Source organism: Aquarana catesbeiana, linkage group LG07 (assembly GCF_042186555.1).
Source record: "Aquarana catesbeiana isolate 2022-GZ linkage group LG07, ASM4218655v1, whole genome shotgun sequence".
Classification (NCBI taxonomy): domain Eukaryota; kingdom Metazoa; phylum Chordata; class Amphibia; order Anura; family Ranidae; genus Aquarana; species Aquarana catesbeiana.
In genome coordinates this window covers 56,309,939-56,325,500 of record NC_133330.1, presented here as the reverse complement: position 1 = coordinate 56,325,500, position 15,562 = coordinate 56,309,939, and the positions used below count along the sequence as shown (strand labels likewise).

Below are 15,562 nucleotides of genomic sequence, written 5' to 3'. Positions count from 1 at the left end.
AGGAGAACAACAAAAAAAAAAAATTTGGCGCAGCAAGTAAAAAATAAAAAAAATATGGAAGAACCGGATGCCTTCTACACTAAGGGTTATTTATTCAAACACATCACTGTCTCGGAAGGCAATATTAATTCCTTACACAGAACAAACCAGGCCTCTACGTAGTTCACATGCTGCTTGGTGAAGCAAGAAGCTGAGCAAATCCCTTAACAACTGCTTTTCGGTGGGGAGGGTTTGACGGGGGCGATCGTGTTTGGTCTTCATCATTTGGGATTTGTGATGACTGAGGCCCCCTGTCTGTTGTTTTGGTGAACTGCGTGTGGAGTTTTTTCCAAATGACCCCTGACTGTATGGTAACAGTAGGGGCCCATTCACACACTGGCATTCTTTGCACTGGATAAATGCAGGGCGACTACTAGGGCATATTATTATACAGGATTTATATAGCGCCAACAGTTTACACAGCGCTTTACAATAACAATCGTTTTCTATGTACCCCATTTACACTGTAATGCCGCGTACACACGATCGGATTTTCCGACGGGAAATGTTGGATGTGAGCTTGTTGGCGGGAAGTCTGACCGTGTGTATGCTCTATCGGACATTTGTTCTCCGACTTTCCGCCAAGAAATGTTGATCTCAAATTTTCTGCCAACAAAGGTTTGTTGTAGGACTTTACGATCGTGTGTACACAAGTCCGTCGGACAAAAGTCCACGCATGCTCGGAATCAAGTACGAGCCAGAAGCGCTCGGTCTTGTAAAACTAGCGTTCGTAATGGAGATATCACGTACGTCTTGTATGTCACTACGTTTGTAATTGTCGGACAACAGTTGTGTGACCGTGTGTATGCAAGACAAGTTGAAACCAACAACCTTCAAACAAAATTCCACGGGTTTTGTTGCCGGAAAGTCCGATCATGTGTACGGGGCATAACAATGGTGTGATGAGCAGTGCAGGAACATGCATCCTTTTGGAAAAATGTTCACACTTCACTGGATGGCACCACACAACAGGGCAACGCACCATGGGGCTGTGCAGTGACATGAATGAAGTGTCACTATATGAAACTTGAAAGTTGGAAAAAAAAAGCGCAATGTACTGAAACGCACTGTAACACGCATCGCCCTGTTCCCTGCTGGAGCAGGAACTGCACTATCCTGCATGGTGAAACGCTGCGTTATACTGCGCAGGCTCGTGTGAACGTAGCCCACAGCGATCTGTTGCAGTATGTTAGTGTGTGTTTTTATGCGCATTAATGTACTTTGCGTTAAGGCGGTCTCCCATCCGTGTAATGGTGAACAATTCATGTAACTGCTGGTAAGGTGTATATGAATCTGTTGCAGAATTGTGTCAGACAGAATTTTGCCTGCGACACAATGCATACACGTGCGATACAACTCACTCCACCATGGAATTGATTTTATTTACCTCCACTTTTCTTATAACCAATATAACCAATATGGCAATACTTCTTACTGAATCTGTTGCAGCCAAAGCGCCAGAATGAAAAAGTGTCGCACAAAATGACTACCCAATTTTGCACCAGGTCTGTAATAGCAAGAAAACTGTGTGGCTTTCATGAATTTCATGCAGAACTTTCTAATGCAACCACTAGTGGAGAGACATTAGAACACTTGTGTGTTTTTTTTGCTGTCTGTGTCCCCATTAGGGAGTCTCACCCTCTCTATTTGTCCTGTTTACCATTATCATTAAGCCCTGGTTCACATTGCAGCGATTTGGCATGCGATTTGACATGTCAAATCGCATGCCAAATCGGCGGCTATTGCCGGCAATGGCACCGTCTGAATTGGTGTGACGCCACATTTGCGGCGCCGCACCGATTCCCAAAAGTCGTTTTGGTACTACTTTTGGCGACTTCGGGGTGCGATTTCAATAGACATCTGTGCAGAAACCCGCACACGTTATTCTAAAATTGCCCCCGAATTCGGGACTGACATACGGGAATGAAATGAAATCGTGTGAGTTCAGCTGAACTCAGACAATTTCAATCGTGCTATTAGTGTGAACCTGGTCTAAAAGTGGAAGTAAAAGAAAATCCAAAATTTTGGGTTTTCCCCAGAAAAGTAATAGAGGGGACACTAGTTCTGGTGACCTGGTGGGCCCCATGAGCTTCCCTTAATTTGCAAAAAAATTCCTCTCACTTCCTGTGTTGGCTATGGGACAGGAAGTAAAGGTAAATCTCCCCAATGGGAAAAGATGGCAAAAATAAACGTTATAACACTCTATCCAAAATTTAAAAAGTTTTGCCTATAGTTCTACTTTAGGTTTCTTTATTTGTATTATATTGTTATGTGACAAGTACTGCATTCCCTTTTTTTATATAAGCAAAACCTGATTACAGGGGGTCCCCGAGTTACAAACAATTTAGGGGCTGTAGGTTTGTTCTTAAGTTGAATCTGTTTGTAAGTCGGAACAGGTACATTTTTTAAATGTAGCTCCAGTCAAAAAACTATTTTTAAGCTTTTTGGATAGCATATGGAGGGGTTAACACCCCTGTAACATTTGTGTTGCTGTCTGTGCCCCTGTTCAGAAGATTTTACCTCACTTTCTGTCCCAATGACAATTTGATTTTGAAAATTTTGGGTTGTTGTGGAAACAAGCCTTGGTGATAAAGCATCAGTGGAGGCCCCTTTTTCCCATAATAGCTCTTACAGGAGTGAATTTCCCTTCCTAGGGGTAGATTTCCTCTCACTTCCTGTTGTCTCCCCCCATTTGTAAGTCAGATGTTTGTAACTAGTGGACCCCCTGTATATAGTACTTTATAGAGATCGAATTTTCTCATATTGTCAGTATAGCAACCTGGAGATGAAGGAGTCCATTTCCCTGTGGGAGAGCAGTGGTCTCTCTGCAGAGTTTCAACATACCCCCCTGCTGATTCAGACCTGCTGGTTGGAGAACTCTAGCTCTTAGCAGGGAGCGTGTCAGAACTTTTACAGAGACATTTATGCAAAAAGCAAGAGCACTTCTCTACAACACATTGGCAAGGAACAGGCTTTTCTATACAATATAAAGGGAGATCGTACAGTTATAATAAATAAAATACAAGAAGGTTAAGAGAATCCTGGTCATAAGAGCTTACAGTCTAATTGATTGTATAGTACTCTATGTTCATCTACCACACTGCCGCTTCCCTCTCACATTTCCCGGCTGTCAAAGCGACAGCAGTGTGTTGTGTAAATACAGTAGCTGTAAAACCTACCACTGAAAAGTAAAAAACTGCATGACACAGTGTTTATATTTAGGCTTCATGTACACGGCTGCTGGTAAACAGACATTTAGGAGCAGTTGGGCATTTTTTTCAGCTGCTCTTGAACTCTCCTCTGTTATCTTATCCTCTATGTTTCCAGGCAGTTGAGTTTAGAAGCCTTTTTGGAAAGTAAAAAAATGCGTTCAGGGTGTTCAAAGGCACTTGAAATGCCAAAAGCTTGTAAAACATGTGTAAACGCGGTAACTCACGCTTAGCACCGTTTCCTTTACAGGCATTTTTTTATGGAGATTAAAAAAAATAAGAAAAATAAAAAACACTTCTAAGCGCAAATGCGGCAAAACGCAGCATGGAAACATGGCAAAACGAACGTTTTTAAATGTGGGTTACTATCTGGCTAGTTAAATCGTTCAGGAGAGGTTTTAAAACGGACCCTTGTACATTAAGCCTAACTGTTCAGAAGTGAGATCGATATGAAGCAACATTGTTACTGTTGTATTTACTCCGTTTCTTTCATCTGCAGATCAAAAGGATGAGCTTTGATCTGCATGTGAAGTCAATAAAAGCAACCTGACAAGAAAAAAACAAACAACCCCTTATTAGCCCTTAGTAATCAGTTAGTAACCCTAATTAATGTCTTCAGAGTGCCCTAATTAGCTCCTTCTTCCCCTTATCCCCCTATTGATAACATTTTCTGGTGTTTTTTTTTTTTTTTTTTTTTGCTTATTTCTATGTTTCTAACCATTAGTTTTTAAACTTTTTCCATTTGTATTCCTTTTGTTCGTACATTTTTTTTAGTGTTGCAAAAAAGTGCAAAATTATGGAATAAAGCCTTTATTTTTTTTGTAATGCTTTGTCGCATAATCCTAATTTTGTTTTAATTTTAAACAGAACAAATTATAGGATAAAATGTATACTTTTTCTACAGTAACAGTATTTTTTTTTTTTGATGATCAAAGTAGAAGGAAGGCGCTTGTTTTGTTTTTTGAATATTTCTTACTTTTTTTGCCTATGAATTGCAAAAATAAATAAAATTATTTTTTCTAGAATTTGTCCTAAAAATGATGTATATAATAATCTGTTATTTTATGGTAGCAGTCCAGGCTAAGAATAACTCATCCTAAAACTGCTAAATATGTGTGTAAGTTATTGGGAGAGTGCTATAGACACATATTGAGTTATTACTTCCAATGCTTCTGTCCACTCACTGGGCTTCCCCTGTCTCCTGTTTCTATCTCTCCTCACAGTGTAAATGCACTAGCTGCCACAAGTGGAGCAAATTATAAATCTCCAATCACACAGTCCAGATTTTTCAGGCTCAAGAATGACCGAAATACACCTGAAAAAAACTCTTTAAGGCCTGTTTTACACCTATGCATTTTTAATGCATTTTATGTTTTGCAGAAACGCACTGCAATCCATTTAACACGGTTTCCTATGGGACACATTCACATTTATGCATTTTTCAGCTGCTGCATTTTTGGAAAGAGTCAGAGACTTTTTTTATATGCAACACGGTGCATTTTTGGTTCAATAGACTTCAATGGACAAGCTGCGCAAACGCATGTAGTGCATTTCTTGATGGGTTTTGTGTTTTCTAATCTGCCTAAGAACAAATACATCTCCCCTTAAAAAAAAAATGCGTGTATGAAAATGCAAAGCGCACCACAAGAAGCACTGCACAAACAAATCAAAAGCAAACTGCATAGGTGTAAACCAGGCGTAAGGCTTCCTTACACACAGGTGTTTTGAATCTCGGGCGTAATTGCTGCGATTCTGCCCACGATTTTAAAATGCACTGTTAAAATGTCAGCGTGTTTAGGTGACACCTAAAAACAAGGTGCAATCCTGCCATGATTGTTGCGCGACAAATCATGCAAACCAAATCATGCAATGCGTGTTACCCTAAAGAGGTTCTGGAACGTTTTTTTGGGGGGCGACGCTTCACCTGGTTTGGTTTGCGCAATTTGTTGCGCGTCAATCGCGACAGAATCGCACCGTGTTTTAGGTGCCATTGAAATGAATGGCACCTAAACAAGCTGATGTGCGATTTGACATTTTAACAGCGTGTTTTGAAATTGCAGCCAGAATCGCAGTGATTTTGCACGCGATTCAAAAAGCCTATGTGTGAACGGAGCCTAGGACTCTGAATTCGAGTGTCTTTAGGCATTCTGATTTGAAGTCAGAAATGCCCAAATCTGCCTGAAAAGTAGATCGTGTCACTTATGGAGCTTCAGGCTTCGAGCGACGGGCACTTGAGTGTATGTGAACAATCACCATTGGAATCCAAGGGATTTTGGATGTTGAGCACTTTGGAGATGTGATTTTTGAGCTAGAAGAAGCGCAAGTGTGAATGGGGCCTTAGTAATCACAACATTATTGGCAAACATCCCAGCCATGTCATCTAAACATTTCTCTGATCCATAGGGAGTGTACAGGTGTGTTGTTTAAAGATCATTTATTGTACGGGCGGCACAGTGGTGTAGTGGATAGCACTTTCGCCTAGCAGTAAGAAGGGTCGCTGGTTTGAATCCCAACCACGACACTACCTGCCTGGAGTTTGCATGTTCTCCCTGTGCCTGTGTGGGTTTCCTCCCACACTCCAAAGACATGCTGGTAGGTTAATTGAATCCTGTCTAAATTGTCCCTAGTATATGAATGTGAGTTAGGGACCTTAGATTGTAAGCTCCTTGAGGGTAGGGACTGATGTGAATGTACAATGTATATGTAAAGCGCTGCGTAAATTGACGGCGCTATATAAGTACCTGAAATAAATAAAATAAAATAAAAATAAATTACCTGAAAACTGATTGTTTTTTTACGGCTCGTTCGCACGTGCTTTGATTTCTGAAGAGCAATCCGTGTTCGGATTGCTCTTTCAGAGGGCATTTGACAGGAGGTGGGGAGGTGCTACATCATCTCCTTACAATCTGCTTTGACCCCTTGTACCCCGCACTAGCGTGCCACAAGCTGGTTGCAGAGCACTGGCAGAACATTCACATTCACTCAAATTGATCGTGTTTGGCAGGTGCTGTGCCCGCCAAAAGCATTTTTGGTGTGGCCAATGTACACCCCCAGCTACTAACTCTGCAGCTAAAGGAGGAGGGTTGGGGGGGTTAAAATGTGGCTCCACCGTGGGTTTTATGTCCACTCCACTGATAATGTGAATAAGCCCTTGTTCTGATGTACATGTGACCAGCAGTATATAAAAATCACCCCTTCTATGTTTTTTTTTTTTATTTCAGCCACAACACTAAAACTACATCCTGGTTAGATCCACGGTGCCTGAATAAACAGCAGAAGCCTTTAGAAGAATGTGAAGATGATGGTAAGTCAATTTGCATTTAAAATGTTGTAAATTTTCTGCACACACTTGCAAATGTGTGCAAATTCCAGCCATGGTTTCTGTGTTCACACCCCATTTTCTCAGTTTATTTGCACTGTATAATTCTGTGTAAATACTGCACTTTTTTTTCAACTGTAAAAACATATTTTATATTGATATTCATTTTTTTTTTTTAATGGATTCTAAGCTAACTGTCTTTGTAGCACAGTTGTGATGTCTCTTTTATGAAGATTTATAAGCGTAAGATTGTGCTATGCTGACCATACATGTAACAATAGGGAGGCTAGAGCAGCCAATCAGATTTCACTACTGTACAAAGTTCTGAACAGTGAAATAAGATTTCTGACTGGCTACTGTTATTGCACTTTTTCCCTTTGCGGTCTCCTTTATTAAGTAGACCTGATACGTATGTAATGAATCTCTTCTGCTGTGTTATTAGGTTTTAGGACTTTTGTCATTTTAATACCAGACACAATTTAAATATATACAGTGCCTTGCAAAAGTATTCACCCCCTTTGGCATTTTTCGTGTTTTGTTGCCTCACAACCTGGAATTAACATGGATTGTTTGAAGATTTGCATCATTTAATTTACAGAACATGCCCACAACTTTGAAGATGTTTTTTTTTTTTTATTGTGAAGCAAACAACAAATAGGACAAAATAACAGAAAAAGTCAATGTGCATAACTATTCACCCCCCTAAAGTCAATACTTTGTAGAGCCACCTTTTGCGGCTATCACAGCTCCAAGTCACTTTGGATAAGTCTCTATGAACTTGCCACATCTTACCACTGGGATTTTTGCCCATTCCTCCTTGCAAAACTGCTCCAGCTCCTTCAAGTTGGATGGTTTGCGCTTGTGAACAGCAATCTTTAAGTCTGACCACAGATTTTCTATTGGTTTGAGGTCTGGGCTTTGACTAGGCCATTCCAACACATTTACATGTTTCCCCTTTAACCACTCAAGTGTTACTTTAGCAGTGTGTTTGGGGTCATTGTCCTGCTGGAAGGTGAACCTCCGTCCTAGCCTCAAATCACACACAGAGTGGTACAGGTTTTGCTCAAGAATATCCCTGTATTTAGCACCATCCATCTTTCCTTCAACTCTGACCAGTTTCCCAGTCCCAACTGCTGAAAAACATCCCCACAGCATGATGCTGCCACCACCATGTTTCACTGTGGGGATGGTGTTCTTTGGGTGATGTGATGTGTTGGGTTTGCACCAGACATAGCGTTTTCTTTGATGGCCAAAAAGTTCAATTTTAGTCTCATCAGACCAGAGCACCTTCCTCCATACATTTTGGGAGTCTCCCACATGTCTTTTCGCAAACTCAAAACATGCCATTTTGTTTTTTGCTGAAAGTAATGGCTTTCTTCTGGCCACTTTGCCATAAAGCCCAACTCTATGGAGCGTACGACTTATTGTCATTCTATGTACGGATACTCCAGTCTCTGCTGTGGAACTCTGCAGCTCCTCCAGGGTTACCTTAGGTCTCTGTGCTGCCTCTCTGATTAATGCCCTCCTTGCCCGGTCCATGAGTTTTGGTGTGCAGCCGTCTCTTGGTAGGTTTGCTGTTGTGCCATGTTCTTTCCATTTGATTATGATAGATTTGATGACCCTCCTAGGGATCATCAAAGATTTGGATATTTTTTTTATAACCTAACCCTGACTTGTACTTCTCAGCAAGATTGTCCCTTACTTGTTTGGAGAATTCCTTGGTCTTCTTGGCAGTGTTTGGTTAGTGGTGCCTCTTACTTAGGTGTTGCAGCCTCTGGGGACTTTCAAAAAAGTCTGTATATGTAATGACAGATCATGTGACAATTAGATTGCACACAGGTGGACATCATTTCACTAATTATGTGACTTCTGAAGGTAATTGGTTGCAGCAGAGCTTTTTATGGGTTTCATAACAAAGGGGGTGAATACATACGCACATGCCAATTATCAGTTTGTTATTTCTTAAAAATAGTTTCATGTACAGTATATATTTTTTTCTAAAAGGCTGTAATGTAACAAAATAGGTAAAAAGCCAAGGGGGTGAATACTTTTGCAAGGTACTGTTCATACTGTATAAAAACCCCCCCCACACACACACACACATATATATATATATATATATATATATATATATATAAAGCTATAGTATTTTATAAGGTAATACACCATCATTTATGGGCAACAATGTAAATGGTCACAAACTTCTAGAGGACTAATTATAGAGAAATATATTTGATTTGGAAATAACTATCCATGTATGTACCAGTACATCAAGTCTGTAGGTACCAGATAATCGTCTGGTGACTTTATTATTAAAAAAATAATAAACAAAACACAATCCTAAACAATAAAAAAACGGAATTAAAAAAAAATGGTTCCTAGTATTCTTTTGTGCATAAGATGCAATTAAAAGTGCAGCAACAGAACAGTAGTTGCTCCTGTATGTCACCATCTACTAACCATGGTACTGCTTTCCAACTGCAACTCCTAGCCATGTTGGGGACGCCTAGGGGGTGGTACTAAGGATGGTTCTATAGGTGGGGATTGGCCTTAGCTGATGCTACTTTTATTTCCTCCTGGGGAGTTACTTGTAAGTAGAATGGGGTGTATTTTTCATGTAAGTATGTAAAGGAGGAGTGTCAGGGACTAGACTTCAGGAAGGGTTCAGGACATTTACATAATAAACAGTCATTTGGCTGGAGTATCTACAGAAAAAAAACTCTGAGCATAAAGGCTACATATACAAAAACCCCATCCATTCTTTGTATGTTGGAAGCTCTCACTGCCAGCAGTATGTTTCCATTCATTATGGAGTTGTGCCTTAAGGATACATTCAGACAGGAGAAGGGTGATAGTTTAAAGGATAACTGTCAATTGATGTAAGGCCTTCTGGCGGCCATAATTAGACCATCTGTTGACATGCTATCAACTGGCACCTTGTTAGCTAAGGGCCCTTTCACACTGGGGTGGGCGTCGGCGGTAAAGCGCCGCTATTGTAAGCGGCGCTTTACCGTCGGTATGCGGCCGCTAGCGGGGCGGTTTTACCCCCCGCTAGCGGCTGAGAAATGGTTAAAAACCACCGCAAAGCGCCTCTGCAGAGGTGCTTTGCCGGCGATATAGCCGCACCGTCCCTTTGATTTCAATGGGCAGGAGCGGTGAAGGAGCGGTATACACTCCGCTCCTTCACCGCTCCGAAGATGCTGCTAGCAGGACTTTTTTTACCATCCTGCCAGCGCATCGCTCCAGTGTGACAGCCCTCGGGGCTTTCACACTGGAATGAAAGCAGCGGCACTTTCAGGTCGGTTTGCAGGCGCTATTATTAGCGCAATAGCGCCTGCAAACCGCCCCAGTGTGAAAGGACCCTAAGTGTACTTCATGCTGTCTGGTCAGTAGGAGGCCAGTATTAGCACCGCTACTTCTGTAACAAGCAGCAGACCCCATACTGATAGGAAGATGAGGTGCAGCCTTTGTCAGACTGACTCCTAGTAAATAGTCAGCAGCAGATAATCTGCGTTTTTCCACTGAAAGAGCTAGTTCACCTTTACCAAAACAAAAATGCAGGTAAGGTGTGTCTGTAGATAAAAACAAACTGTGCAGCTTTGACCAAAGTTGAATAATGGTCTTGCTATAGGTATAGGCCATTTAAGTATCTCACGAAGCCTGATTAGGAAAATACTATGATGTTGTACTTAGACCCCTTTCACAATGAGGCGCATTTCAGGCGCTTTTACGTTAAAAAAAAGCGCCTGAAAAGCTCACGAAAACCTATTTCATTAAAATCAGTGAATGCTTGCACACTGGCAGGGTGGTGAAAAAAAACGCCCCTCTCCATTGAAATGAATGGAAAGTGCTTCAAAAGCACCTGAAAAGCTCTTCAAAAGCGCCTGAAAAGCTCTTTAAAAGTGCTCAGTGTTTTACTGGCAGTTTACAAGCGCCTCAGTGTGAAAGGGGCCTAAGGCACACTGGGGCAGTTTTCAGGAGCTATTGCCCTAAAAATAGCGCCTGCAAACCGACCTAAAACAGCCGCTGCTGTCTCTCCAGTGTGAAAGCCCCGAGGGCTTTCACACTGGAGCTTTGCGCTAGCAGGACGGGAAAAAAAAGTCCTGCTAGCAGCATCTTCGGAGCGGTGAAGGAGCGGTGTATTCACCGCTCCTTCACCTCTCCTGGCCATTGAAATCAGTGGGGACAGCGCGGCTATACCACCGGCAAAGGCTTTGCGGTGGTTTTTAACCCTTTCTTGGCCACTAGCGGGGGGTAAAACCGCCCCGCTAGTGGCTGAATACCGACGATAAAGCGCCGCTAACAATAGCTGCGCTTTACTGCCAATGCCGCCCCCGCCCCAGTGTGAAAGGGGCCTTAGAGTTCACCATCAAAGGAGTAAGCTCTCAAATGCTGAGTTCAAAGCTATTTCATAAGGGGAGAGAGAGTGCATATGGGGGGTTTGAATCGGAGAAAGAGCTCACTCCTGTGATGGTAAAAGTGAACAGTAACACTACAATTCTCTTGGCAACATCCTTTTTCAGTTGTTTTTGATTATGTACATAAATGGCCCACACCTATAACAAGGGTATTATCCAACTTTGGTCAACTTGGTTTGTTTTTATCTACATCTGTACTTTATCTGTATAGGGGTGCTATGCTTTTAAGTTCTTAAAGGACCAGTCCACCCAAACATTATTTTCTAATTATAGATGGGCTGAGTCAGCCCCTGCCTTCTAACATGGCTTGGATACTCCCAACAGTGGCATTTCCTTAAAGACTGCCAACTCCGTCCTTCTCCACCTGGTAGCTTTGGTTGGTCACATCCACCAATGTGTGTTCCAGCAGCTTTTGTGACATTTTCTACAGTATATTAAATTGACTGGGAGAGTTGGAGCCCCTCCTAATGGTCGCAGCATATATGCAAACCTGGAAACTCGGCACAGAGATCTCAGTTACAGAGTCCCTGAGAGATACAAGAAACTGCTAGGATTTAACTTTCTGGCATCTACTAAAAATTGAAACATCAGTTTTGGATGGACTGACCCTTTGTGTAAACGCACAGTTAACTTATATGTACTTTGTTTTCAGCAATTGTACTTGAGATTCTTGCATTTCTTTGAAGAGATCATACAGAAAGTGGGTCAGCTGAAGTTTAGTGATTTTTTTTTTTTAATCAGTATTAGGAATAGTACTTACACGAATGTCCCCTGTGCTGATGGCGGCTATGTTCCATGAAATCTTCGTTCCTCTGCTCCGGTTACTCCCGCAGCTGTGATCTTCTAGTGCTGCGGGGATTAAAGTGATTGTAAAGGCTCATTTTTTTTCCTATAAAAATAATAAACATATTATACTTACCTCCTCTGTTGCAGTGGATTTGCACAAAGCAGCCCAGATCCTCCCCTTCTTAGGTCCCTCTTCTGTGATCCTGGCCCCTCCCTCCTGTTCAGTGCCCCCACAGCAAGCACCTGAGCTGAGTCACAGCTCCCTGTGTCCATTCAGACACGGAGCCCCGGCCCCTCCCCGCCCCCTATCTCTCCTGATTGGCTAGCTGACTTTGACAGCAGTGGGAGCCAATGGCCCCTCTGCTGTGTCTCAGCCAATCAGGAAGGAGAATCTCATATGGCTGGTACACTCGTGGACATCGCTGGAAAGATCGAGACCTCAGGTAAGTGTGAGGGGGGCCTGCTTAATGCATAGAATGCATTAAGATCAAAAACCTTCTGCCTTTACAACCCCTTTAATAGGAGCAGCCCCACTCTGCACAGTCAAAAGTGCCAACTGTGCCCGCCCTTTCCAGCCCTCTGCTCCATTCATGGAAGCTGTACTAACAGATCCCGCAATAAAAAAAACATTCTATACATGGAGGACAGGCGGATGAATTAAAGGTCCACCTTCTCCATTCATAGAGAACTTTTCATTGTGGGAACTGATGTTACAGCTTCTATAATGGAGCAGAGGGCTGGAAAATGCCGGCATAGTTGGCACTTTTGACAAGTAGCTGTGACAGGTGGAAGCAATTGTAATAACCCCCACCTCACCAGACAAAGCCTCCACCAACACATGGGACACTCATCATTCATGTTGGTACTGTCCCTAATGTTGAAAATAAATACATAAAATCAGTAAACTTCAGCTTTAAGGTCTATTTGATATCCATCCAGCGTGGGTAGAGAAATGTCCGTATGGGCATTCTTTTGTCAGCCGTAGATAGCTGGACACAGCATGACTTCCAAAACGGTTGTGCAACAGGGGAGGACTAGGCTAAGGGGGCATTTACGCCTGGGGCCTGTACTAATAATATTTTTTTGGGCTGGTGTCCCTGAGTGGAGATACTTCACCATTCATACCTTGATCCACCACTTTACCATTCATACCTTGATCCACCATTCATACCTTGATCAGAGCGGGATTTGCAAACCACGCACCTCTCACCATGAATGCAGCCCTATGGCACACTTTGTGTGCTAAACTTTCTTTAGTCAACAGAAAGCTGTCCCTAATATGAAAGAGCTAGTTGGTTATGTTTGCCCCTGAAAACCAAAAGTTCCCAGTCCTTATCTGCTTTAAAGATGTCTTATGCCACGTACAGATGACCGGTTTTGCCGTCGGAATAAACTCCGAAGGTCTCTTAGACAGAATTCCATTCAAGCGGTTTTGCCTACACACGGTCACACCAAAGTCCGACCGTCCAGAACGCGGTGACGTACAACACGTACGACGGGACTAGAAAAAGGAAGTGCAATAGCCAGTAGCCAATAGCTTCCGTCTCGTACTTGCTTCAGAGCATGCATTGTTTTTGGTCTGTCGGAACAGCATACAGATGAGCGGTTTTACCGATAGGAATGGATTCCGTCGGAAATATTTAGAACATTTAGTTCCATTTCTAGGTCCGTCAGAATTTTCCAAAAAGAAAGTATGATGAGGCATACACACGATTGGAATAGACAATGGAAAGCTTCCGTCGGACTTTTTCTGTCGGACATTCCGCTCGTGTGTACGCGGCTTTAGTGGATAGAATGGAGCTGCTTTACCAAAAGAGTAGAGCTTGTTTAGTTTGCAAAGTGAATTTTCACTGTGAAATGATTTAAAGTTGTGTTCTCTTTGAATATCCATTTATATTGAAGGAAAGTTCAAACACCCATATTTTGCTTGAACATGATTGGATGATTGAAGTTGGCACAGCTTCACCTCATTCACTAAGCTAAATAAAAATTCACTCTCCTCACTTTGCTAAGTTAACAGCCTGTACTCCTTTAGTGCAGCAGTCTGTGAATTGAGGCGTGTGAGCTGTTGGCCGCCTTTTGGTTGCCCTTTTCCAGCTACAAGGCACTATTCCTGCCACTGGACACCAACAGTGGGGCATAATCCCTGCCACTGTTACCAATGATGGACCACTTTCCCTCCCATTGATACTATGATGACGCATTATTCCCCACCTTAATACCAACAATGGGGCATGATTCCTTAAATACCAATGATGTGGTACTGTTCTTTCTCTTATTGACCACAGGAGCTATGTAATTGTTTTAGTCCCACTGATGACAAAGCTGGAGGCATTGTTTACTTCCACTGATGTTGGGACATTTTCTACAGTCACTGGCCACGATCTGGCTACCCTAAAGTCTGAAGAATAGTCAACTGGCCCTTTGTTTGGAAATTTTGAAGAACCCTGCTTTAGTGCATCAACCCCACTGTATACTTGCAAAAGCCTGTACAGAAATAACAGAATATAGAATTTGCAAACTTTATTTGGCTACCCTAGAGAAAGGTATCGTGGCTCTCTGCTTGTTCCAGCCCAAAAAATATGAAGCATATTCATCTGTTCAAAGGAATGTATTCTTAAGTTTAGCACCTCCACAGTACAATTGTATTAAAGAAAGTACTGATTCTATTATCAGAAATAACTGTAACAATATGTTCCTTGCAGTTTTCATGGATATGTTCTGCTGGCTGACTAATAGGATTAACTTTCAAAAATGAGATTTCAAATTTAACTACTTCATCTGAGTTTTTGGGGAGCTTTGAGATGAGATTGTTTCCATGCTGAAAAACCTTCAAGATTATAACTATAAGGTCTATTTTGGGTCTTTAGCACAGTGTATGTAGATCTTCATTTGGAGGAACATTTCTGAGGCCAAAACTGGCTGTTTATTGTAAGTTCTAAAATATGATCTGAGTTGCCCCATAGCAATCAAAGATTTAAAACTTGATGTATATGATGGGGCCTCATGGGAAACCCACTAAAGAAACGTAGTAACTACCGTATATACTCGAGTATAAGCCGAGTTTTTCAGCACATTTTTTTTGTGCTGAAAATGCCCCCCTCGGCTTATACTTGAGTCTGTGTCCATCTGCAGCCTCATGTGCCTGATCTCCTGGCGCTGTGACATGCAAGTCGGTCTAGTCGGCGGCCAGTGTAACAAAGCCCCACCTCCTCCTCGTCCCTCGTCCGTGACGGAACACTGATTCAGTTCTTCCAAGCAGTGAGTCAGAGTCCCGCCTATCACAGGCGAGGAGGAGGCAGAGGCGGGGCTTTGTTACACTGCACAGCTGTTGACTAGACTGACTGCAACAAAGCCCCGCCTCCGCCTCCTCCTCATCCTCGCCTGTGATAGGCGGGACTCTGACTCACTGCTTAGAAGAACTGAATCAGTGTTCTGTCACGAACGAGGGACGAGGAGGCGGCGGAGGCGGGGCTTTGTTACACTGGCCGCCGACTAGACTGACTGCATGTCACAGCGCTGGAGATCAAGGTACATGAGGTGTCAAGGAGATGGACACAGTGAGGAGGCAGGCAAACGGACACAGTGAGGTGGCAAGCAAATGGGCACAGTGAAGAGGTATGCAGATGGGCACAGTGAGGAGGCAGGCATAATGGGCACAGTGAGGAGGCAGGCATAATGGGCACAGTGAGGCGGCAGGCAAATGGGCACAGTGAGGAGGCATGCAGATGGGCACAGTGAGGAGGCATGCAGATGGGCACAGTGAGGCATGCAGCTGGGTTCAGTGAGGC

At 42.7% G+C, this 15,562-nt stretch overlaps 1 protein-coding gene across 9 annotated transcripts in view; it reads left to right on the top strand.

The window, feature by feature from the left end:
• Window positions 1–15,562, top strand: part of MAGI1 (membrane associated guanylate kinase, WW and PDZ domain containing 1) — a 763,134-nt gene that overhangs the window by 570,623 nt on the left and 176,949 nt on the right. For all 9 annotated transcript variants that reach the window (XM_073592190.1, XM_073592191.1, XM_073592187.1 and 6 more), the window contains exon 6: window positions 6,470–6,552. In XM_073592190.1, the coding sequence (XP_073448291.1) occupies window positions 6,470–6,552 (83 nt within the window). The remainder of the gene's footprint in view (window positions 1–6,469; window positions 6,553–15,562) is intronic.